This window comes from Camelina sativa, chromosome 8, assembly GCF_000633955.1.
Source record: "Camelina sativa cultivar DH55 chromosome 8, Cs, whole genome shotgun sequence".
Lineage (NCBI taxonomy): Eukaryota > Viridiplantae > Streptophyta > Magnoliopsida > Brassicales > Brassicaceae > Camelina > Camelina sativa.
This window is the reverse complement of record NC_025692.1, coordinates 11,316,786-11,338,482: the sequence shown is the minus strand read 5'-3', so window position 1 is coordinate 11,338,482 and position 21,697 is coordinate 11,316,786. Positions and strand designations below refer to the sequence as shown.

The 21,697-nt window shown below is 33.4% G+C and overlaps 1 protein-coding gene across 1 annotated transcript; it reads right to left on the bottom strand.

The window, feature by feature from the left end:
• LOC104709432 lies at positions 12,903-15,477 on the bottom strand. The gene is made up of 3 exons (XM_010426047.1): positions 15,226-15,477; positions 14,882-15,136; positions 12,903-13,403 (listed from the first exon to the last, which is right to left on the bottom strand). Exons 1-3 carry the CDS (start codon positions 15,304-15,306, stop codon positions 12,903-12,905), a joined length of 837 nt encoding a protein of 278 aa, XP_010424349.1. The 5' UTR covers positions 15,307-15,477.

Below are 21,697 nucleotides of genomic sequence, written 5' to 3'. Positions count from 1 at the left end.
AAAACCTCGGTTATCTGGCTTAACCAACCAATTCAAGAGAATTAATCTCTTACCAATCTCAGACTATAATCTTCAAATCTCCACCTTAGTCTGAGATTACTCTACTTGGTGAAACTCCTTGTACCCAAACCCGAATACTTGTTTAACGTCCAACATGACGAGTTCAGTTTCTGGCAACCCGAAGCATCTGCAATGCTTCCTGAAACTTAGCAATAGGCAATACCTTGGTAAGTATGTCAGCTGGATTGTACTCGGTGGGAATCTTCACAACTGTGATCTCTCCTTTGTTGATAAGGTCCCTAATAAAGTGATACTTCACCGAGATGTGTGTCGTTCGCTCATGAAACACCGCATTTTTAGCAAGTGAAATCGCACTCTGAGAATCACAGTGAACCTCCACCGTCTTTTGTGGAAAACCAAGTTCTTCTGCTAACCCTTTCAACCAAATAGCTTCCTTTACCGCCCCTGACAAAGCAACATACTAACTGAAGCAGAGCTACAATCTTTTGCAGAGACGATCTCCAGCTTACGGTGTTACCTCCCACAGTAAAAACCATTCCAGACGTTGATCTTCTATGATCAATATCAGCAGCATAGTCCGAATCGCAATAACCAGTAACAACAAAATCTCCTTTTCTACTACAATCCAAACAAGTATTCACTGAGCTACGAATGTACCTGAGAACCCACTTAACCGCAAGCCAGTGATCCTTGATTGGATTGCTCATAAACCTGCTTATTATACCTATTGGATATGCCAAATCTGGTCTGGTACCAAGCATAGCATACATAATACTTCCCACTGCACTCTGATGTAGCATCTTCTTCATAAAAGTAGCCTCCACCTTCAACTGATCTTCTGTGGCCGACTTTAGATTGAAGTGAGCTCCCATGGGCGTATCCACTGACTTAGCCTGATCCATTCGAAAGTTACTCAAAACCTTCATCAAATAACCTTCTTGAGAAACTTTTAATTTACCACCAGGCCTATCTCTGATTATCTCCATGCCTAGAATTTTCTTTGCTTCTCCGAGATCCTTCATCTCAAATTCTGAACTCAATATTGCCTTGAGCGCAAAAATCTGCCTCAAGTCAGTAGAAGCCACCAGTATATCATCCACGTAGAGCAAGAGATAAACATAGACGTCACCTGGAAATTTCTTGTAGTAAACGCAGTAATCATACTCTCTCCTAATGAAGTCATTTTGAACCATGAACTCATCAAATCTTTTGTTCCACTGTCTAGGAGCCTGCTTCAAGCCATACATCAACTTTTTGAGCAAACAAACCTTCTCAGGATGTCTCTGATCAACAAAACCCTCGGGTTGCTCCATTAGAATATACTCATCCAAATAGCCGTGAAGAAAAGCAGTTTTCACGTCTAACTGATGTAACTCCATGTTGAAATGAACTACTGCAGACAGAATGTATCTAATCGATACATGCTTCACCACCGGAGCAAAAATCTCTTGATAGTCGATGCCCTCCTTCTGAGAAAAACCTCTAGCCACCAATCTAGCCTTAAAGCGAGGGTCCTCAACTCCAGGAATCCCAGCTTTCCTTTTGAATATCCACTTGCAACTGATAACACTCTGCCCTGGAGGCTTGTCGACCAAGCCCCAGGTTCCATTCTTCTTCTGAGAGTCCATTTCCTCATTCGCAGCTTCTAACCATTTGTCGCTGTCAGGACTATTCATAGCTTCATCAAAACTGGAAGGTTCTGTGCTTCCTCTATCTTCAGCTATACAGCAGACATAAGTAGTGAGATCTTCTTCCTCTGTACCTACATCATAATCCTGAAACCTGACCGGAGGCTTGATCTGCCTTCTGGATCTATCTCGAGCCAACTGATAATTGCTAAGTCCTTCAGATGGATTCCCTTGACTGTTTGCATCTTGAGTTGGAACATCTGTGATGTTTCCACCTTGAGTAATGTCCGAGTTTCCCTGTCCATACTTGCAAAATCAAAACTGGAAAGATCATCAGTATCCAAAGAAAAAGATTCATTACCTGACTGTTGTCTGGGTCCGATTTCCTTATACATAACATCTTCTCTGAACACGACGTTCCTACGGATGACACACTTCTTATCTTCCAGAAGCCAGACTTTAAAACCTTTAACACCTTCTGGATAACCAGTAAAGATTCCCTTCTTAGCTTGAGGCTCAAGCTTTCCTTCATTTGAATGAATATATGCCAAACTGCCGAACCTCCTCAGACCACTTAAAGCCAGCATTGCTGAAGTCCACACCTCCTCAGGAATCTTGAAGTCAATGGCCGAAGACGGAGACCTATTTATCAGATAAACCGTTGTGGAAGCTGCTTCGGCCCAAAACCTCTAGCCAAGACCACTCTCACTCAACATACTCCTCACTTTGTTCATGATGGTTCGATTAAGCCTCTCAGCAACCCCATTTTGTTGTGAAGTGTAAGTACAAGTCCTATGCCTCACAATACCTTCATCCTTGCAGAAGCTATCGAACTGATGATTACAGAATTCAAGGTCATTATCTGTTCGAAGCCTCTTAACCTTTCGCTCTGACTGTGTCTCAACCATCTTCTTCCAGCTAACAAAGCTTTTAAAAGCTTAATCTTTAAAACGCAGGAAGTATATCGATACTTTCCTTGAGAAATCATCTGTGAAAGGGATGAAACACTGACACCGCCCTAAACTCAAACGAACATTGGGAGAACCCCAAAGATCAGAGTGAACATAGTCCAGTTTCTCCTTTGTAACATGTTGAGCCGATCCAAAACTGACCTTGTGTGTTTTTCCAATAACACAATCCTCGCAGAACCCTATCTCTGTAGTCCTGCAACCTTCCAGACAACCCTTCTTCTCTAGAACTTGAAGACCCTTCTGACAGATATGTCCCAACCTGTTGTGCCACAACCTGGCCTTGTCTTCTCCTTTGACCTCCTCTGCAGATTTCCTGGATTCGACAGCACAGACCTCTGAAACTCTTGCACTGCCTTGAAATATGTAAAGAGACTGACGCATGACTCCTTTCGTAAAGACAGTGTCACCCTTAACAACTTTCATAACACCTTTACCACCTCTAAACTCGCAACCTTTAGCCTCGAGATGTCTGGCATGTATCTGACCTCATGCAATAAGAAAGTGGATCCGTCTGAGTTTTGAAACCTAACTGAACCAATTCCCTTAACCTCACAATACGAGTTGTTGGCCATTCAAACTTTACCGTAGGGCACTTCTTTTAATTCGATGAACACATCCCTTCTTGATTTCATATGAAATGAACAGGCAGTATCCATAATCCACTCATCTTCAGTGATCTCCCCCATGATCAGATTGACCTCAGATGCCACCAAGTCGACAAGATACTTAGCATCATCCTTGACCATCGCAGCTTCACCAGGATCATTACCTTGTCCTTTGGTCTTATTCCTCTCAATCCATTTGTAACACTGCCTCTTGCAGTGCCCCTCCTTGCCACAGATCCAACAAACCTTCTTTCCTACTCTGGATTCAAATCTTGATCCCCCAGTGTTGCTCCCTTGATCAGTTTGAAATGTAGAACTTCTTGTAAATCCCTTTCCACGAACATAAAAGCCTTTACCAATCTGATTTGAACCACCAGATTCATCACGAAGCTCCAACTCCTTGGACTTAGCAGCACTGATAACATCTTCCATCTTGATTCCATCTCGTCCGTACTTTAGAGTTTCCTTTAGCATGTCGTACTTCTCTGGAAGCGAACTCAAGATTAGAATCGCTTGAACTTCATCCGGAACTTGGATCTGGAGGTTGCTCAGATCCGAGATCATCTTAAAGAACTCATCTATGTTGTCATCCAGACTCTTGGAATCCTGCATCCTATAGTTGTAAACCTTGAGCTGAAGATATACCCGATTTGGTATAGACTTTACCAAGTACAATCTCTCAAGCATTGACCATGCTTCTGCTGCCGTCGAACACTGATCGATCTTCCTGAGAACCTTATCACTGATGTTAAGAAAGATAATATCCAACGCCTTCACACACAGCTCTCTTCTTGACTTTTCATCTTCGATCCGTTTCTTTTTCTTCTCCGGATCATCTTCTTCCGCCTCCGTCAAAGGAGCAAATGGTTCTTGCTCCGTTAAGACTTCCTTGAGACCTAAAATCCTCAGGTGAGCCAACATCCGTGTCTTCCAAAGTGAGAAGTCACCAGATCCATCGAACACCGCCACCTTGAGTTTCGTATTCGTCATCCTTCTTATCAGATCTGATAATCGAAGCCTGAACCTTGCTCTGATACCAATTTGTTATGATTGAAATCGCCGATTTAGATTTTCTCACATCAGAATAGAAATGAAGAAAGATAAAGCGAGAAAGAACACACACACGATTTAACGAGTTCGGTTAACCGATGTGGTTAACCTACGTCTTTCCGGAGTTTGATCTCCGGAATCCACTAACTCAGCTCGAACTTGAGCTTATCACGACTGTTACAAGATCTCTCCGATCTACTCTCTCTCTTTCTCTCTACAATATTTTTCTTCTTCTGTTATAAATACGATTGAATAATGAAAGGAAGAAGAAGAGATGAGATATGTATAGGTGTAACAACCCTTCTCACGTGCAAAGCGGGTAGAATAGCCGAGACAAGAGAGGACGCGTGGCACAACCTTAGCGGATCAGATAACCTAAACTGGATCTTAATAAATCCTCGGTTATCTGGCTTAACCAGCCAATTCAAGAGAATTAATCTCTTACCAATCTCAGACTATAACCTTCAAAGTCCTTGATTGATGTATGTTCGAGATTCGAGGACGAATCTATGTTGGTGGGGGAGAATTGTAACATCCGCGAACCGGAATCCCGGTTTGGGATGTGCATCAGTCCATGCTGGTGATGCATCGGTCGATGCATGGTCGGTTTTGTGTGGTTCGAGTTAAGTTAAACGCTGCGTTTTGGGGTTAGGGAAAACCCTTAACTCGAATGTTTGTCTTATTAGTCGTGCTTTAGCCGCTTTGGAGAGAAAAGGTTCGTGAGTGTTCTTGGGATTTTGGGAGATTGGAAGCTGTTCTTGTAGAGATCTGTAGCTGGGATCGTTGTATGAGCTTCCTGGAAGTGTTTTCTTGCTTGTTTGAAGTTGAGAATCGTTTTGGCAAAGGTAAGTACATGACCATGGCTTATCTAAGCTGGAGATGTCTCTGATCTGCTTGTTTATGTGTTGCTTGGCTTGTTAGAATGTTATTTGGGACGTTAAGAAGCTTTCTTGTGGCTTGGGATCGAGTTTGTGGTTGTAGGAACGAAGATCCAACGAGAAGCTTCAGGAGGAAAAACGATGCTCGGCATGTGCATCAGTTGATACACTTTGTGCGTCGGTCGATGCAAGTGCGAAGACGGCACATAAAACCTAGGGTTTTCATGCTATGTCGAGCATACGTCGGTCGATGCAAGATTGTGTCGGTCGATGCAACTCTATCTGGTGTCGGTCGATGCATGCTTGGTGTCGGTCGATGCAGAATCCTGGTTTGTTATTGTTGATTGTTGATTGTTGGTTGATGGTTAGAGATGTCTCTATTGCTTGTGTGTATGCCCAGTAGATGGGAGAATTGCCTTACTGAGTGTTTATAAAATACTCATGCATTGTAATTTGTGTTTGTGCTGTAGGTAAAAGCAAAGTGTGATCGTGGAATCAAGGCAATGAAAGGGAGGATGTTCTAGGGACTCGATTGGATGTTGTCTGGCATTGCTAGGTTGCTATAGTTGGGTCATTAGAGCATTGCTAGGTTGTTGGTTCTATGATTCATGTTGTTTGGATTATTGGTTTAATTGTTATACTTAGTATTGGATATTTATTATTGGTTTATTGGTATTATGATTTCCGTTGTTTGGTGTGATTGTGGCTAGGTGGATAGTGGGTATGGGACCACTAGTTTTAGTGAATTTATTATTATTATTATTATTATTATTATTATTATTATTATCATTATTATTATTATTATTATTATTATTATTATTACTATTATTATTATTATTTTTATTATTTTTATTATTATTATTATTATTATTATTTTTATTATTATTATTATTATTATTATTATTATTATTATTATTATTATTATTATTATGATTATTCACTGTGTAGCTTACTGTCACAAGTTTATGACTACTCACTGTGTAGCTTACTGTCACAAGTTCACGACGACCATTTTATGGCTTCTTGAAGCTAATTGTTATGCATATTTCAGACTCATTTTGTAACAAATAGCTACAGAAAAAGTCACAAATAGTAGCAGTTTACTACAATTTAATTAGTATCAAAATTGTAGTACTTTGCGATAATTAGTGATGAAGGAGATTTTTGCTACGACCAAATAGTTATTAATTTAATTTGTCACAAAATTCTAATAAATATTATCTTGCTACAAAAAAATGTAATACTTAGAGAAGTTTTCGTAACTATACAGAACAATTTTTCTAGTGTTGGACTAAGGAATGGATCTGAAAATATATGGAAGTTGGGAAAATTTATTTCTTATGTAATTTGTGAAAATGTCGACGTTTTACAATACGATTTTGCATATGAATTATCAATCACTAGATACGGATCCGCACATACGTGCAGAGTTGATTTCAAAAACTAAGTTTGCTATCAAGTTTATAATATTTTACATATATGTGGGGTTATATTTGTAAAAGTATTTTTAATAATGTTAACATTAATAATTCAAACTCATACCAGATTAGTATTTGATTTGTTTTTTATTCAGGTTAGACAAAAAAGAATTACCCAATTTGTCTTTATTATCTATAAAAACAATTATATTTAAAAATAGTAAGATAAATGTGGTATGTCTATTTCGGGACAGAAAATAGTAAGAGAAAATTGGTATGTCTCTTTTCGAATATGATTTTCCATCTTATAGATATAACAGTAGTTTTAATAATAATTTACATATTTCAGATTGTATACTTTAGTCCATCAGATAAGAAAATAGGTAAGTATTTTGGATCCGCACGTATGTGCATGTTTTATTAATAAATATATTCATTTGGTATAGCATCCATAACATAAACTTATATTGGTTTGTTTTTATCAAGTTTGTAAATGAAATATTTATGGCCTCAAATTGACATGATAGCAGACACATATTAAATGTGAACCGGATTAGTGATCAAGTAGATTTATATTAAAATCATAAAATATTAAACCTAAAAAAAAACAACAAAAACTTTCAAAGTTCATGAATGAGATGGGCTAAATATTCTTATCAAGCGGATCAAACTCATCTGTTATGTCTGCCACGTAACATATTAAAATAGTTTCAAGCGGGTCAAACCCGTCTAGGCACGCAAGTTGATATTGAACTAACTATCCAAATGATATGATTTCATTTTGTGACCCAAAATTCTTGTATCGTATTTTATCATAAGAGTTTAGATAACATCTTCTATTTTCTGAATTATCCTTTTTCGTCTTGTACCCATTTAGTTCTCCAGATATTTGACATAAGTAGAGCAATGAAAATTTTTGAATATATTACCAACCTGTTCCATCTTATATATTTTCCAAAGTTTCTCAAATTATTATATTTCATATCGATAAACTTTTAAATCTATTATGTTCTCTGTGTTTTATTTTTTAATGGATTATATAAGTTAGAATTTCTTTAGCTTTTAAAAATTCTAAATGCTATAATCCAAAAGAAATTTTAGTTTTTTGAGCTTATTTTCATTTTTGGGAATTCTTGTTCATGTCTCTAATACGAAAATCTTTGATATACGGTTAGTCCTATATATTAGGATATATATATATATATATATATATATATATATGTGTGTGAAATGCTGCATTTTAGGATTTGCAAAGATGTTTAATCGAGCAAAATACTTTGATTGGTTTATTCTAAAGAGCCTTCATCAACTGATGATTAATCAAATATTTAAAAAAAACGTAGTAATTAATTTACAAACACAGTAACCAACTAACCACCATAAACATTATGCACACCAAAAAAGGGTTCTTACCGTAAGACTCGGATATGTTCTGTTTACTAACATATAAGAGCAAATGGATTCATGGGGTAGATTATTTTTCATTCAACAACTGCGTTTTTTGTAAATACTTTTTGTGGTCAAAATCCTTAAATTTTTAAATATTGTTTTTAAGAAACAGGTGAGAACTTTATAACATAAAAACAAGAAAAAAAAATGAAGAGGAATGAAAAGGCAGAATACTTAAGTCAAAATTCATTTTCGGTGTAACAAAATTTGATTTAAATTTGAAGTTATGAAAAAAATGAAATGTCAATCCAGAAACTAAAATAAATCCAAATGGCTGCTTAAAAACATGTAAATACAATAGAAGTAGAGGTCCCTATTATAAACATATTAAAAAAAATAAAAATAAAAACATATTACTTTGTGCTTTTGTGCTTTTGTGCTTTATACACTTCTATACTATTTACATGTTTAAAAAAAAAACAAAAGATTATAGCTTCTCCCCGTCTATTGTTTTGAACACTTTTCTTTGATCCTTATCAATGGTGGATATGAAATTAATGTTCCTAGATAGAGGTTTACTCTATTCTCAAGTAGGACCTGCTTTAAAATCAATGACGTACATCCATCTGATTATTAGTGGTATTCTGTTTTTCAAGTAGGACATGCTTTGAAATCAACCATGTATTTTTCCATAGATTTAGTCAGCCGAAAATTCTCCGTAATTCTTCATTCTCCAGCGATTATCATCCTAAAAAACTTGTTAATCTGGTCTTTTTTATAGTTGCATAAATCAGAGTTCCTTATTAAAAAAACGTAAACAGTCAATATTTTTAATAATAAACATAAAGCAATATATCTATTTAATATACTCACATCTACATCATCACCATGATCTCCAAAAGTGTATAATCTTGATTTGTATCTTCCAAATCGTCTTGAAAGACTTAATAAGTAGCAAGGGTTTGCGAAATCATCGTTTGGAGCCATTTTTTTTGTGGGTCGATTACAATGGTAGACTGTTTTCTGTATTTGCTTCGAGTGAGTAATACAAAATGTTGTATGGTTTTTATAGTTGTAGGTCATGATATTAATTTTAATATTATACACTAAAATCAAAGATTCGATGTTATCGTCGAAGGAAGATTAGGTAAGTAGCTAAGATTTTGTCAACTGTAATTTTTCAAAACGATCCGTAATTTTGGTGTAGATCGAGAGATATCGCATTTCTGAAATGCATTTTACTTTTAAGAGATTTTTTAAGCAAGTTTTTCTCATAGTCGTTATATAAAAATTTGAATTAGGAAACTTGCCATTCAATTAGATTGTACTAATTACGTGGATTGATATTTTAAGTTCACCGGAATCTCTGAAATGCGATATTCACGGAAGTATTTATTATAGTTAATTAATTAATTAATTATAATGAATGATTGGGCAAACTTTATGTTAATCAATATCTGTTTGGATTCTTTTTTTCTGTAATGTTCGTTCCGAGAATATGCGTGATTTCATGAACTAAATATATCTGTGTATTTATGGTTTTACAGTTTTTTCTCCCACATTAATCAGTTAATGAATAATGGATAGGATAGAAACTAATGATCCAATTATTTGGATACGTAATATGAAACTGGGCCGTACTATTTACGTAGCTCAACACGCTTGGATCGTGTGTTTTCCTTTTTAAAATTTCGAAAATCCCCTCTGTTCCTCCTTTTCCTTTTTTGTTCTTTTCCCAGCCTATCATTTTCGGATCGGGTTAATATAGGATCCGCGTCTTTTCATTTCTTTTTTTTAATACCAAAATGCCCTTTATTCTCTTTTTTTTGTTTGTTCTATTTTTTTTGTTTGTTCTATTTGTAATGGCATTTTGTATAATAATTTTCAACTTTATGCCTATTTAGTAAAAAATACCATTATTTTAATAGTATAGACTAGATACAAACCTGCACGTACGTGCAGGGTTGTTTTTATAAGTAATATTTGATTTTTTGTAACATATAATTATGTTGTTGTTACTATAAATGGTTTTTTTGTGGGTTCGTAGGTTTGTGGCTATGTAGCACAGAGACACTATTAGGTACACCGTCTCTGTCTCAAAAACGTTTTGGGGACGGAAACGGCTAGGAAACGCCATGGAAACGTTTCTTAGACGTTTCAAACTATTGGGGACGGCTGGTCATTGTTGGGGACGGGATAGTTGTGATTTGGGGACGTTTCCGAGACAATTCTTTCAAAAACTTAGTGTATCTGACATCTAAATATGTTACAAACTTCTTTCCTGAGTTTGTAGCAAGTTATGCTCTATAATAACCTAAATGGTTTTGCCAAAAAACCTTAATCTTCTATGGAGACTGAACAAAAACCCTAATCAATATGTAGAAGATGATGACTTATAGATATATGTCTATTAAAGTACCCATGTCGTTCCTGTGTCTATAAATTTTTATTTTGCCGTTCCCGTAGTATCTATTTCTAGTCCCCGTACCCGCTTCAGTGCTACGTAGGTTTGTGAAAAAGATTTTTTTTTAGAAATACCCTAAAATAGCACTAAATCAAGTTTTATAGACAATTATAGCACACATTTCATAAATTTCAAAAATAGCACTATTTTAACACATTAAAATATTTAAAATTAATTTTTAGAATTTGTTTTTTTATGTTTGGGTTCTCAATTTCACATTTAGGGTATTGTTTTGAGAGGTAGGGTTTAGTATTTTGAATTTATGGTTTAATTTTAGAAGATTAATTAATGCTATTTTTGGAATTTTAGAGATGTTGTGCTAAGTTTGGAACAACAACTTATTTTGGTGCTATTTTTGAGAATCTCCCTTTTTTTTAAGTACTTTTATAGGATAGTAGTAAACATATTGTTAATTACATTTTGGAGAGGTAATGTTTGTAGTTTGGATTATTCAGCTTATTTGTATTTTTGAAATTTGTGTTTAAATTAATATATTTATATATTATATCATATCATAAAAATATTTACAAAAATTAGTTGAATTATTTATTCTTATATTTTGACATATGGTTAATTTATATTGGATTACAATTCTTTGTTGTTAAATTTTTTAACTATTATAGAACATAGTTTAATATATTTTTTTTGAACATTTTTATGTAAGAAAAGTTGAAAATATGTTACATAGAATATTGGAAATTTATGTTCTTTTCCCGTTTTATCTCCTTCATCCCATTACGTAACAGTTTGATTCAAAAAAAAAATTTTGATAATATAAAATAGTTTACTTGGCTCAAATATTGCTAGATAATAATTATTTTGAATATGTTTATATTTTATTTTATATATTTACAATTTATAGATTAGTGATATATATTTAAAATATTGAAAGTAAGTAGTTTAACAAAAGTTTATTTAACAATTTTTATTATAAATCTATAATATTAAAAGATAAAGATTTGTATACGTACAATTGTTGTATATGCTGGTTTTGAAACTCTAGTAATTCCGCAATTATGTTGTACAAGAAATTAGGTTTCCGTCGATTCAAGATTTACCAAAAAAATGTATACCTTAATTGCATAATTGAATCTGATGATGATTAATAACAACATTTTAATTTTATTAGAATCTTAACAGCTATGGTATATACCATTAAAACTTTTTGATAGTTAAAAATTGATTTTTTCACTTAAGAACCAATATCTAAAGAATTTTCAATACTTAAAAAGATATATCAGGAGTCTATTTGAAATAGTTTTATAAAATATATTAATAAACCATTTATCCACACATATACATCTTATACAATATGTGTGGATGGGATGCACTTGCTCTGATTACATGTTTTCCTATTTAAAAGTCTAAACACAATAAAATCAATCACAAGTATTATAGTCTTCACGTGACAATTAAAGTTCCTTAACTGCCTGTTTAAATGATTTCGTACTTGTTTCTTGTGTGATCCAAGATTCTCCATGGCAAAAACCTTGCATAAACACATCCTAACTATTAGCTAATTTAAATACCAAATAATTAACTTCTTAATGTGTTTGATTCCAGAGTCCTAAAAATCAAACCAAAGTTTGCAATCTACAAAAAGCAAAACACACACTTTAATAATACACAAAAATAACCTTTAAACAGAATAAAAAAGCCAGAACGACGTAGTCATGCTTCATACCATCTAGCTCAATGAGTAATTTGAGGATCCATATTCTATCAACTGTTCTTCCTTCTCTTATCCATATCATAATAAGTATTTTTGATGATTTAATAAGAACTCGATTTTTAAGCTTTTCATCAAAATAGGTTTGACCAATTCTTTACCCAATTAAATAGTTATCATTATATTAAAACAAATTGTTGTTTCCCTAAATATCTCTAAATATATTACCAAATTAATCATGTTTACATATATATAATTTTAAATTTAAGTGTCAGATTTTTATGGTAATAAATTTAATTTTCATAAATATTAGGTAAATGTTATTATTGGATTGTATTTGTTTGATGTGATAATGTATATGTTAGGTATTAATTGCATCCGATTTTAATCTGTTTGGTTCCAATTTAATTTCAATCTTTTTGGCTACTTGATTTATACATATCCTTATTCTGTTTTCAATGGCATTTCCATCATTTTTTTTTCCCACTCCACCCTCCTCATGCCTTTTTCCAAAGAAGACCATTTCTATATTTTTCGATTAAATGATTTGGGAATAGTACGTATATTTAGAGGGTGAATTTTTTTACCATTATCCTTGGAAATAAAACTTTGCAACAACATATATATTTTAAACTAAAAATTGGAACACTCTAACTTGTACTTTGAGAAATCTAGAACTCTTATTTTTTTGGTTATATTAGAAGATAGTCTTAATTACACCCTTCGAATCTTAATTATGAGACAAAGAGAGAGCTTCAATNAAGAAAAAGTTCATGATCTTCATGAGTTAATACTAAACCGGTGTGAGTCTAGTAGTGATTAGTTGATGCATGNCGATCTGATGACAACATTTTCGCCGGAAAAGAGTCTTGGTTGAATGTAATAACGTCGCTGATTCCATGGCAAGATATACGAGAATTCTGACAAACATTAGGAGTAACGATCCTCGCATTGTTCACATATATACCGGACCCTCCAGATTTTGTGATGGTGAACATTTTATCAGACGACACGCTACAAGGAACAAGAGTTCTGTTAGGGAAATGAAGCATGTGGTTGATCATAAGCCACGCAGGGATCGTATGTCTTAGGATAAATGACTCAAGATTCTCTTGATGTATGTCTGCATGAGAAAGATCGTTGTCGCTAGGCATCAAGAAAGTGATATCTGTGTTCCTGAAGTAATCTGTATCGTTGAGGAAACGGAGAAGGATGACAAAACCGTTGTAAGATTGCCTTCTCATATCGGACATGGCAGAGATGAGGTCGGTTTGGTTGTAGTTGTCATGTCTCAATATGAGATGTGGTGGCTCGGTGGATGCAAGAATCGTAAGAAAAAAGAAAAACAAAGGAGCTATAACTAGAAAAAGAGATTTCATACTAGTTGATATTAGAATCACCACCACTCATATAATTAATTATAAAACTTTGAAAACAAGCATATATATACGATGTGGGAAAAGAAAAAGTTCATGATCTTCATGAGTTAATACTAAACCGGTGTGAGTCTAGTAGTGATTAGTTGATGCATGGTTGATTCGTGAATGTTGTTTTGTCATCTCTTAAGTGTGACAAGAATACTCATGTGAATTTTCTCTCTCTCCTAGTCATACTTATATCCATTTCTAAAAAACTTATTTTTTGAATTGTAAATTTTTACACTACAACCTCCATAAATTAATACTCTTTAAATTAATACTCACTATAAATTAATAAAAAATTTCGGTTCCGAATTGGGCCGGTGTAAAAATAACACATTTCGATAAAATAATAAAATAATAATTTTTTGGTAAATCCTATGTAAAAATATGGTCTCATCAATATCATAAATTAATAATCATATAAACTGATATATATATATATATATATATCTAAGAAAATCTAGTGAAATATAATTTTATTGTTGTTTGTCTATTTTTGAATTTGCATTCTTGTTGGAGCTCATCTCTAAGTTTTTCATTGTTGTATTTTCAAATCGCATCCATAAATTGTGAAGAGTCATAGATGCAATAATTTCTTTTTTAGTAATTAGTTTTTAAAGTACCGCAATATTTTCTGCGACTTCATAATTACCATGAAGGATAGTAGTAACAATTTTTTATAAACTCTAAACTTTTAACATTTCTCATTTTTACTTAGATAATCTATTAAAAAATTGACATTCATCCTATTGCGATAACGAAGATTATAAATTAAGAAAATTGTTTAAAAATATGAATGATAACAAAAGTATCTTATTTTGTAATAGAAAATTTTCAATATAAAAATGAGAAAATCTCTTTATAAATTAATATTTTATTAATTTATCGATAAATTAAAACCTCTATAAATTAATAAAATTTCATGGTCCCAATTTTATTAATTTATAGAGGTTTTACTGTATTATTATACGATTTTCATCCTTTTAAAATGTTAAAGCTACACTTATTATGTTGAAACGGATAAAGTAACTTTTAGTTTTGGGAAGCTCTTGAAGATATGTTATAGAGGTTGGAACCTCAAATGGATCTCTCACAAACGCTTATACAAACGGTCATGAGCTAAGATATCTAAAACCTAGTCTTGAATTACACCAAATTATGTGTTAAAACTTAAATTACATAAAGAACCTCTACTAGAGATGAAAAATAAAAACAAAACACATAACTGTGTTATACACCATAAGTATATATATATATAACCAAAATAAATACACACACATATATGTACATCCACACAGTCAAGAAATAAAATTAAAATCAAGAAGATGATGAAGAATTAGGAGTTGAGAGACTGTTTAGTGAAAAACAAGATCATTAAACCCCCGTTTAGAGGCTAAGCCAATGACACACAACATGTAAAACACCTTTCCACTCTTCACTTTTGCTTTTACTATTGCCTTTCCTTTCTCCACTTTCATCTTAGCCTTAACCAATATTGGCTTCTGTGTCTGCGAGTCTCCTAACCACTCTCGCTCTTCTGCCTCCGGTTCCTTCTCTATTGTCTCGAGCCTTCCCTTGAGTATCTCCTCCAAGTCTTTCCCCAACTCACATATTCTCTTATTCTGTCAAATCATAACATCCTTTTGAAAGTTACACATCTAATACTAAAAATATATGAATCCAAAATCTCGAATTTGTTTGCTACTTATACCTCATAATCACGATTTAAGTTCCTCTTGTTCATCCGTCGATGTACAACCCACCACATCTTCCTATACACCAAGCTCCTCATATAGCCTCCTTGCTTCTTCAAAATTATTTCTTCTTGTCACATCAGTTTCTTTTAAAGGTTTCAGAAAATGTGATGGCTTTCACCAACCCTTTTGTACAGCTTTATAATGATACCTCTTGATTCTCTCAAAGTGACCAAAAAAGTTTGTTACTTTACAGACAAGCTTCAATCTTTAAATGTGTTGCTTCTCATTAGCACATATTAAAAAAAAACGAGGTGGTTGTCACAAATCATCACATTGTTTTGTAAAGTCTTTTATGTTCTGTAAAGTGACCATATCCTTTATCATGCTATCTCTCTTCTTACCTTTTGTTTTTTTCCTTTCTCTCCCTTAATTGATGCTTTATTAGTCACGCTTAATCTATAGCAATTAGATCAAATAACATTTTACATTAAATAACATCTCCTTAATCATGCTATTTCGTATATTGTCAACGACTAATATCAAACAGAATAATACGATAGAAAATGTACTTGGAACTCGAAAAGCATTAACACACGCGAGTCCGAGTTTCACTACCCACAGTTAACATGGCGCATGGCCAGTGCCGTGCTAAGGCTAAATGTGGCTTAGGGCATGTAAAAAAATGTGGCTTTTATTATTAAAAATATCAAAATTAAAAAAAAAATTGTTTCAAAGAGAACAAAAATAAACGGAAAAAAAATCCTAAATCACAATTTTGCTATCCTTTTTTCCTTAAAAAATCATTTACCAAACTCACATTATAAAAGTAAAGCAAAAAAAAGTTTATGAAATGACACAGTGAATAATCGTTAGCAAACTGATGTTATCAATAGTGAACGATTCTTAAACCTGAAAACTAATCTTGTTTTTAATAAAAAAAATTTACAGGCAATTGGTTTTTCGAAGAAAGAAAACTCAAAATCAGTTTCTTTTCTTCCAATTATCCATTTTTAATTAATATGCCGATTATTCTAAAACAGATTTTGTTTATTTTTAATTATATTCCATAATTATTATTATTATATTATATTTAGAGTATAAAACATGTGTAGAAATTTCCTTATAGATATAACGTATTGTTTTTATTAATAATGTCATGGATTTTATAATCAAAAGACCTATTTTACATACACATTTATCTTATCAACTTAAATACAGCTTAGATAGAAGAAAAAAATGTGGCCTAATTTTTTTTTAATTATTGGTGGCTTAGGGCAAATGCCCTTTCCTCTTAACCTTAAGCACGGCACTGCGCATGGCAAGTCTTAATGAGGTTAAGTAAGATATTAAAAAAATTACATAAGTTTTATAAAAAACCAATATAATTATACAAATAATCACAAAACATCATATACAAATTTAAGTTTGCATATATAGATAAACTTTTAAAAAAATCGTATAATATGAATCACTATGAAAACAAAGAAATATTAGAAAAGAAAAGGATAGACACAAACTGATCAGTCCAATATGAGCTGACTACACACATAGCGCACTTGGCTTTAAATAATATATGATGTATAGCTTAACTGAGTAATTTTAAAGCCGATTCATTTTTGGTTTTGACGGACACAAACATATAGTTTTGATTATAAATTGTCATACATAAATGTTACTAAGAATTTTAAATTGTAGTGAGGATTCACTCGTCCACTTGCTCTCATCCAGGGGCGGACGTACGCTTTAGTTTGTGTGGCACGTGCCACATGCTAAATCCTGAAAATAAAATTTTGCATGGGATTTAGTTACTATAGTTCAGAAAATAATAACACTTATTATTAGTGCGTCACATGCTGATGAAGTCCGACAGAAGCTCTTTTTACAATATAAACTAAAATTCAATATAAATTGTATCATAATTTAAGCTATATATATATTAAGCTAATAAAGGTTTAAGCCCAACTATTTAAAAGCTACTAATGATTCAAGCCCAACTAAATCAAAGTCTTTCTACATGTCTAAAAACGTTTTTCACATAGTTTTGTTTATTGACTTTTGAAGTTGGTTTTGACTATACCCGGTGCCACTGCTACAGTCAAGAGATGCTTTTCTGCAATGAAAATTGTGAAAATTACTTTTTTTTTTTTTTCTAAACATCAACTTTCCATTAATCAAAGTATTACAACCAAATCAAAGGTACATTACATTCACTTCTAAAGACTTGGACCAAAACAAATGCAATTGTTGATCAAATACAACCCTGGAACACTAGGCGGATCCAACGCTACCTAATCGAGAACCATTGCATTTTTTAACCATAGTAAGATAGATAACACACCACAACTTGGTGTGAGATCATCACTTAAACCACCTAAAATAACCTAATGACACGAAAACAAATACTAACACAGAGAAAACCAAAAAACTACTACTGAAAACAATCAAATCCCAGCTATGAGAACCTGTGGATCGACATGTAAAACTTGTCCCAATAGCTTCAACACCCAAAGGCGCATCATCATAAGAGCTTGGTCTCTCCGGCTTTCACTGTTCCGGTCCTAAACCTAAAAACGGACAATACATCCTACTGAACCGACCAAGAGTCGTGAGACAAAACCAACGAAATAGCTGCTTCTCCGAACTAACCAAATAACAACCAGAATGCTAATCTTCTAAAGATTAAAAATTGAGAACACAGAATAGCATATCATCACCTCACAATGCAAGAACGAGAAGCTACATCACTTCCGTCGATTTACAAGGCACACTCCTTGGCCGGACTGAAACTAAAACAAAGAAGACACCAACAAACATAAACACCGTGGTGAAGCGAAGGACTGGTTCAACACCAAACTGAAAAGGGAGAAGGCGAGGAGAGACCGGCTAGCTACACCGGAATCCAGGAACGCCACGAGCACAGCCGCCATGAGGAGACCGAGCAGCTCCCATGCCTCACGAAACCACCACTAACCAAGATCTGAGAACCAGATCTAAATCTAAACCACCACAGGAGAGAGGGTCGGTCCACCAAGCTCCACCAGAGACGCTGAATGCACAAGCCACCGTCCTCAAGCAGCCACCAGAACAGCGACCTAAACTCCTTAGCGAATATTCTCTCTCCACGAGGTGGCTCACCACCAACCAGAGCGTCAGATCAGAGCAGAACCACGCCACAACCGCCGGAGCTAATGAACTGAAAGACGAAAGAGAAAATAAAAGCAAGGAGCCCTCTCACGGTACCGGCAAGGAACGCCGGTGACCGGAGAGGCAAACGCAGAAGAACCCTAAGTTTGTCGCAGAGATCGCAAGTTGGGAGAGAAATTAGGGGCGCGTGTACCTCAAATTGTGAAAACTACTTTACAAACTGAATAGGTGATCAATTTTTGAATTATTGTATGGTTTGTTTTATTAAAAAAGAACACTTAGATAAGGTGACAAATGAAGTAGTGATAAAAAAATTTCAAGATATGGAAAATAGTAGAATAGTTTTGTAAGACTTCTTAATATGTTTTTGTTATGACAATCTTTTAACGTTTTATTTTTTTGGATTTTTAATATTATTATTAGTATATTTTAATTAATTATTTAATTAAATATTTGATTAATTATTTTGTGCCCCATGTTAAATAAGTTTATGGATCCGCCACTGGGATGTTGTGTTTACGATCCATAATTTTCCGTTGCTCTTCAACTGTGAACTTCACCTGCAAGTTACAAACTATTAAACAAAAAAAAGGAGAACAAACCCGTTAGATTAATATCACACAAACGAATAAAAACAAAGCTAGAATTCATAGATGAATCAAGAACAACAGAAGATAGTTTAGACGGAGAAGAATCATATCAACCAACCTAACTAGCCTGGGAGAAAGATGTTGACACGCCGAGTAGGAGGAGAAGCCAAAGAAGTAAAACCTTTCTTCTCATATTCCTATGCATCATTCCCGATTCAGCGAGAAANGATTTTTAATATTATTATTAGTATATTTTAATTAATTATTTAATTAAATATTTGATTAATTATTTTGTGCCCCATATTAAATAAGTTTATGGATCCGCCACTGCTCTCATCTATGAAAAAAAAAGAGGATAAAAATAAATTGAACCTCAGAAAATATTCAAGTCTATAACAACATCATAATTCACTAATAACATTTGATGGTCTTACAATTTCATCGTTCCTCTGTTTCTGATCTCTTTTTGTCTAATACGAAGTCACAAACGTCACAATTTTAGCCTTTTCTCTGATACGATAGGGAAGCCCCAATGAGAAGAGATAATGTAATTGCGATATAAACCTTCCCTGTTCATTTTATTACTGATCCGCGCGTAAAAGCTCAAGATCCTTCTTGGTAAAACCAGTGCCTTAAGAACCAGCCTCCTTGGTCGGTTTAGTCGGAACCCTTTTGACTTGCTCTCAACCTTCTTTCCCAAGTTATGCCTTTTAGTTCTTGTTGTCACTTTCTCGTATTGATGGCTTAGCTTCTGGTACTGGGATGTTGATCTTGACCGGTACTTACCAATTATCTGCAGCATCTTGAGCTTTCAGTTGAAAACAAAAAACAAAGCAAAATAGACGGTTTCAAAGATATTGTTGTTTTGAAGTGTTGGAGAGTAGTTTATAAGAGAAAGAAAATACTTATTTAAATGAGCAAAAGGATCAAAAAGATAAACAGTTTGAGTAACAAACAAAGAACACTTTGATGATGATTGATGAGAGAAGGGCGCTCCATAAATGATACGAGAGTGAAGAAAGATTCTGAAGGCACATGGATATATTCTTCTTTGTATTTATTAAAAACCACAAATCCCCAAATCCTCTGATTTTTTTTTCAGTTTTTGTTTAACCACACAAGCCAGAGAGAGACTGCATGTATTGTACATATGTGGCTATAATTATCACATAAAAAAACAAGAAAGAGGAAAAAAGGAATTGATCTTATATATAGTGGATAGAAAAATTGAGCAATGATTGTATAAAAGATTTGTAAATTAAATAAGAGATTAAGGAGATGACAAGCCACTAACCAGGCATCGGCTTAATAATTTGGCAACATGAATAGATGAGAGGATAAATGAGAGAGAGTAATCTTCTTTAACCTTTATTGTAATGTGCTACAATACAGTTAATTACTGAAGTAAACCAGATAAATTAGATTATAGTAAAACCGGATTACATATTCTAAAAGAGACTTCCCAAACCAGCGAGTCTTTTTCTCAAGGATGTTGCACTTCTCTTAACTACTTTGTTGAAGCATACACCTGGTTCAAATTAAATAGGGAAGTTTCTCGGGACAAATGATTTGGTCTGAATCGATCCGAAACAAGCTTCATCCATGACCATGATAAATTTGTGGACCAATATTTTTTGGTAAGAGTTTGGTATTCACTTTCACATGTACAATCATCCCTATATTTTGTAATTCTCGAGCTCATTCCACGTACATAGTCGTTATACTAATATAACTAAGAACAGATTGTCCACTATGTTTGCAATCCATATAATATCTGACTAATTAAATTGAGGTATTTGAAACCTGTTGCTGATAAACCCATAGCTTATGAGACTTTGGGACAAATGTAACGTTCAACCTTAGGTTCAATGGAGGTCTTAAGCCAACATAATCATTGAATTATTAGTCATCCACATAATCCAAATAAAGTTTGTGTTATTCTTCTCTTTTCCAAAGGAATTTGTATCATATCTAAGCAGGCCCATATTGTTTATGAGCGAGTCGTTCACCTTGAAGCAGAGTCAACTCAATATTAATAGATGGAATTTTTTGGGCCCTTTAATAATATAACTTTACCCTTTTTATTTTGTAAGTATTACATAAAAACAAATTTAGAAAGAATAAATTTTATGTTATTCAATTAAGAAAAAGAAAAAAAAAAGAAAAAAAAAAGTATATACAAACTCTATATGTCGTCTCTAATGCGCTTGTTTAAAGTGTATACCTTGACCGTTTTCCATAAAATATTAACCATTAGAATGAAAAAGCTGAGTTAATGGAATTTTGGTCCTTTTTCCTGTTAGCGCAATATATATGTACCAAATAACACGCAATTGTTAGATATAAAATCATACCAAGGAAGGATACTAAAAATGTATCATATACTTTGAAATATTTTTTGGTGGTTGAATGTTCATGAGGGTCAAAGGCATTTCATATAAAAAGAAAGTCAAATTCATGTTTAAACTAGGTTTTAATAAAATAATCAACTTCTTCCCCCATTAATCTCATATAACACAATTCATCATTCATATAATCAACTTTATAGATTATATGATTTTTAAAGAAGAAATTTTGATAATTCAAGAATTTGATCCTTGACATCATGAACATTTTAAGCACAATATGATATTCAATATCAAAACATATTTTATAGCAATCTCTAACAAGTCTTTTGCTCTTAAATTATAGTATAATAAGCATCAATGAGCATGTAAATATGCTTGTGACAAAAAAAAAAAAAAAAAAAAAA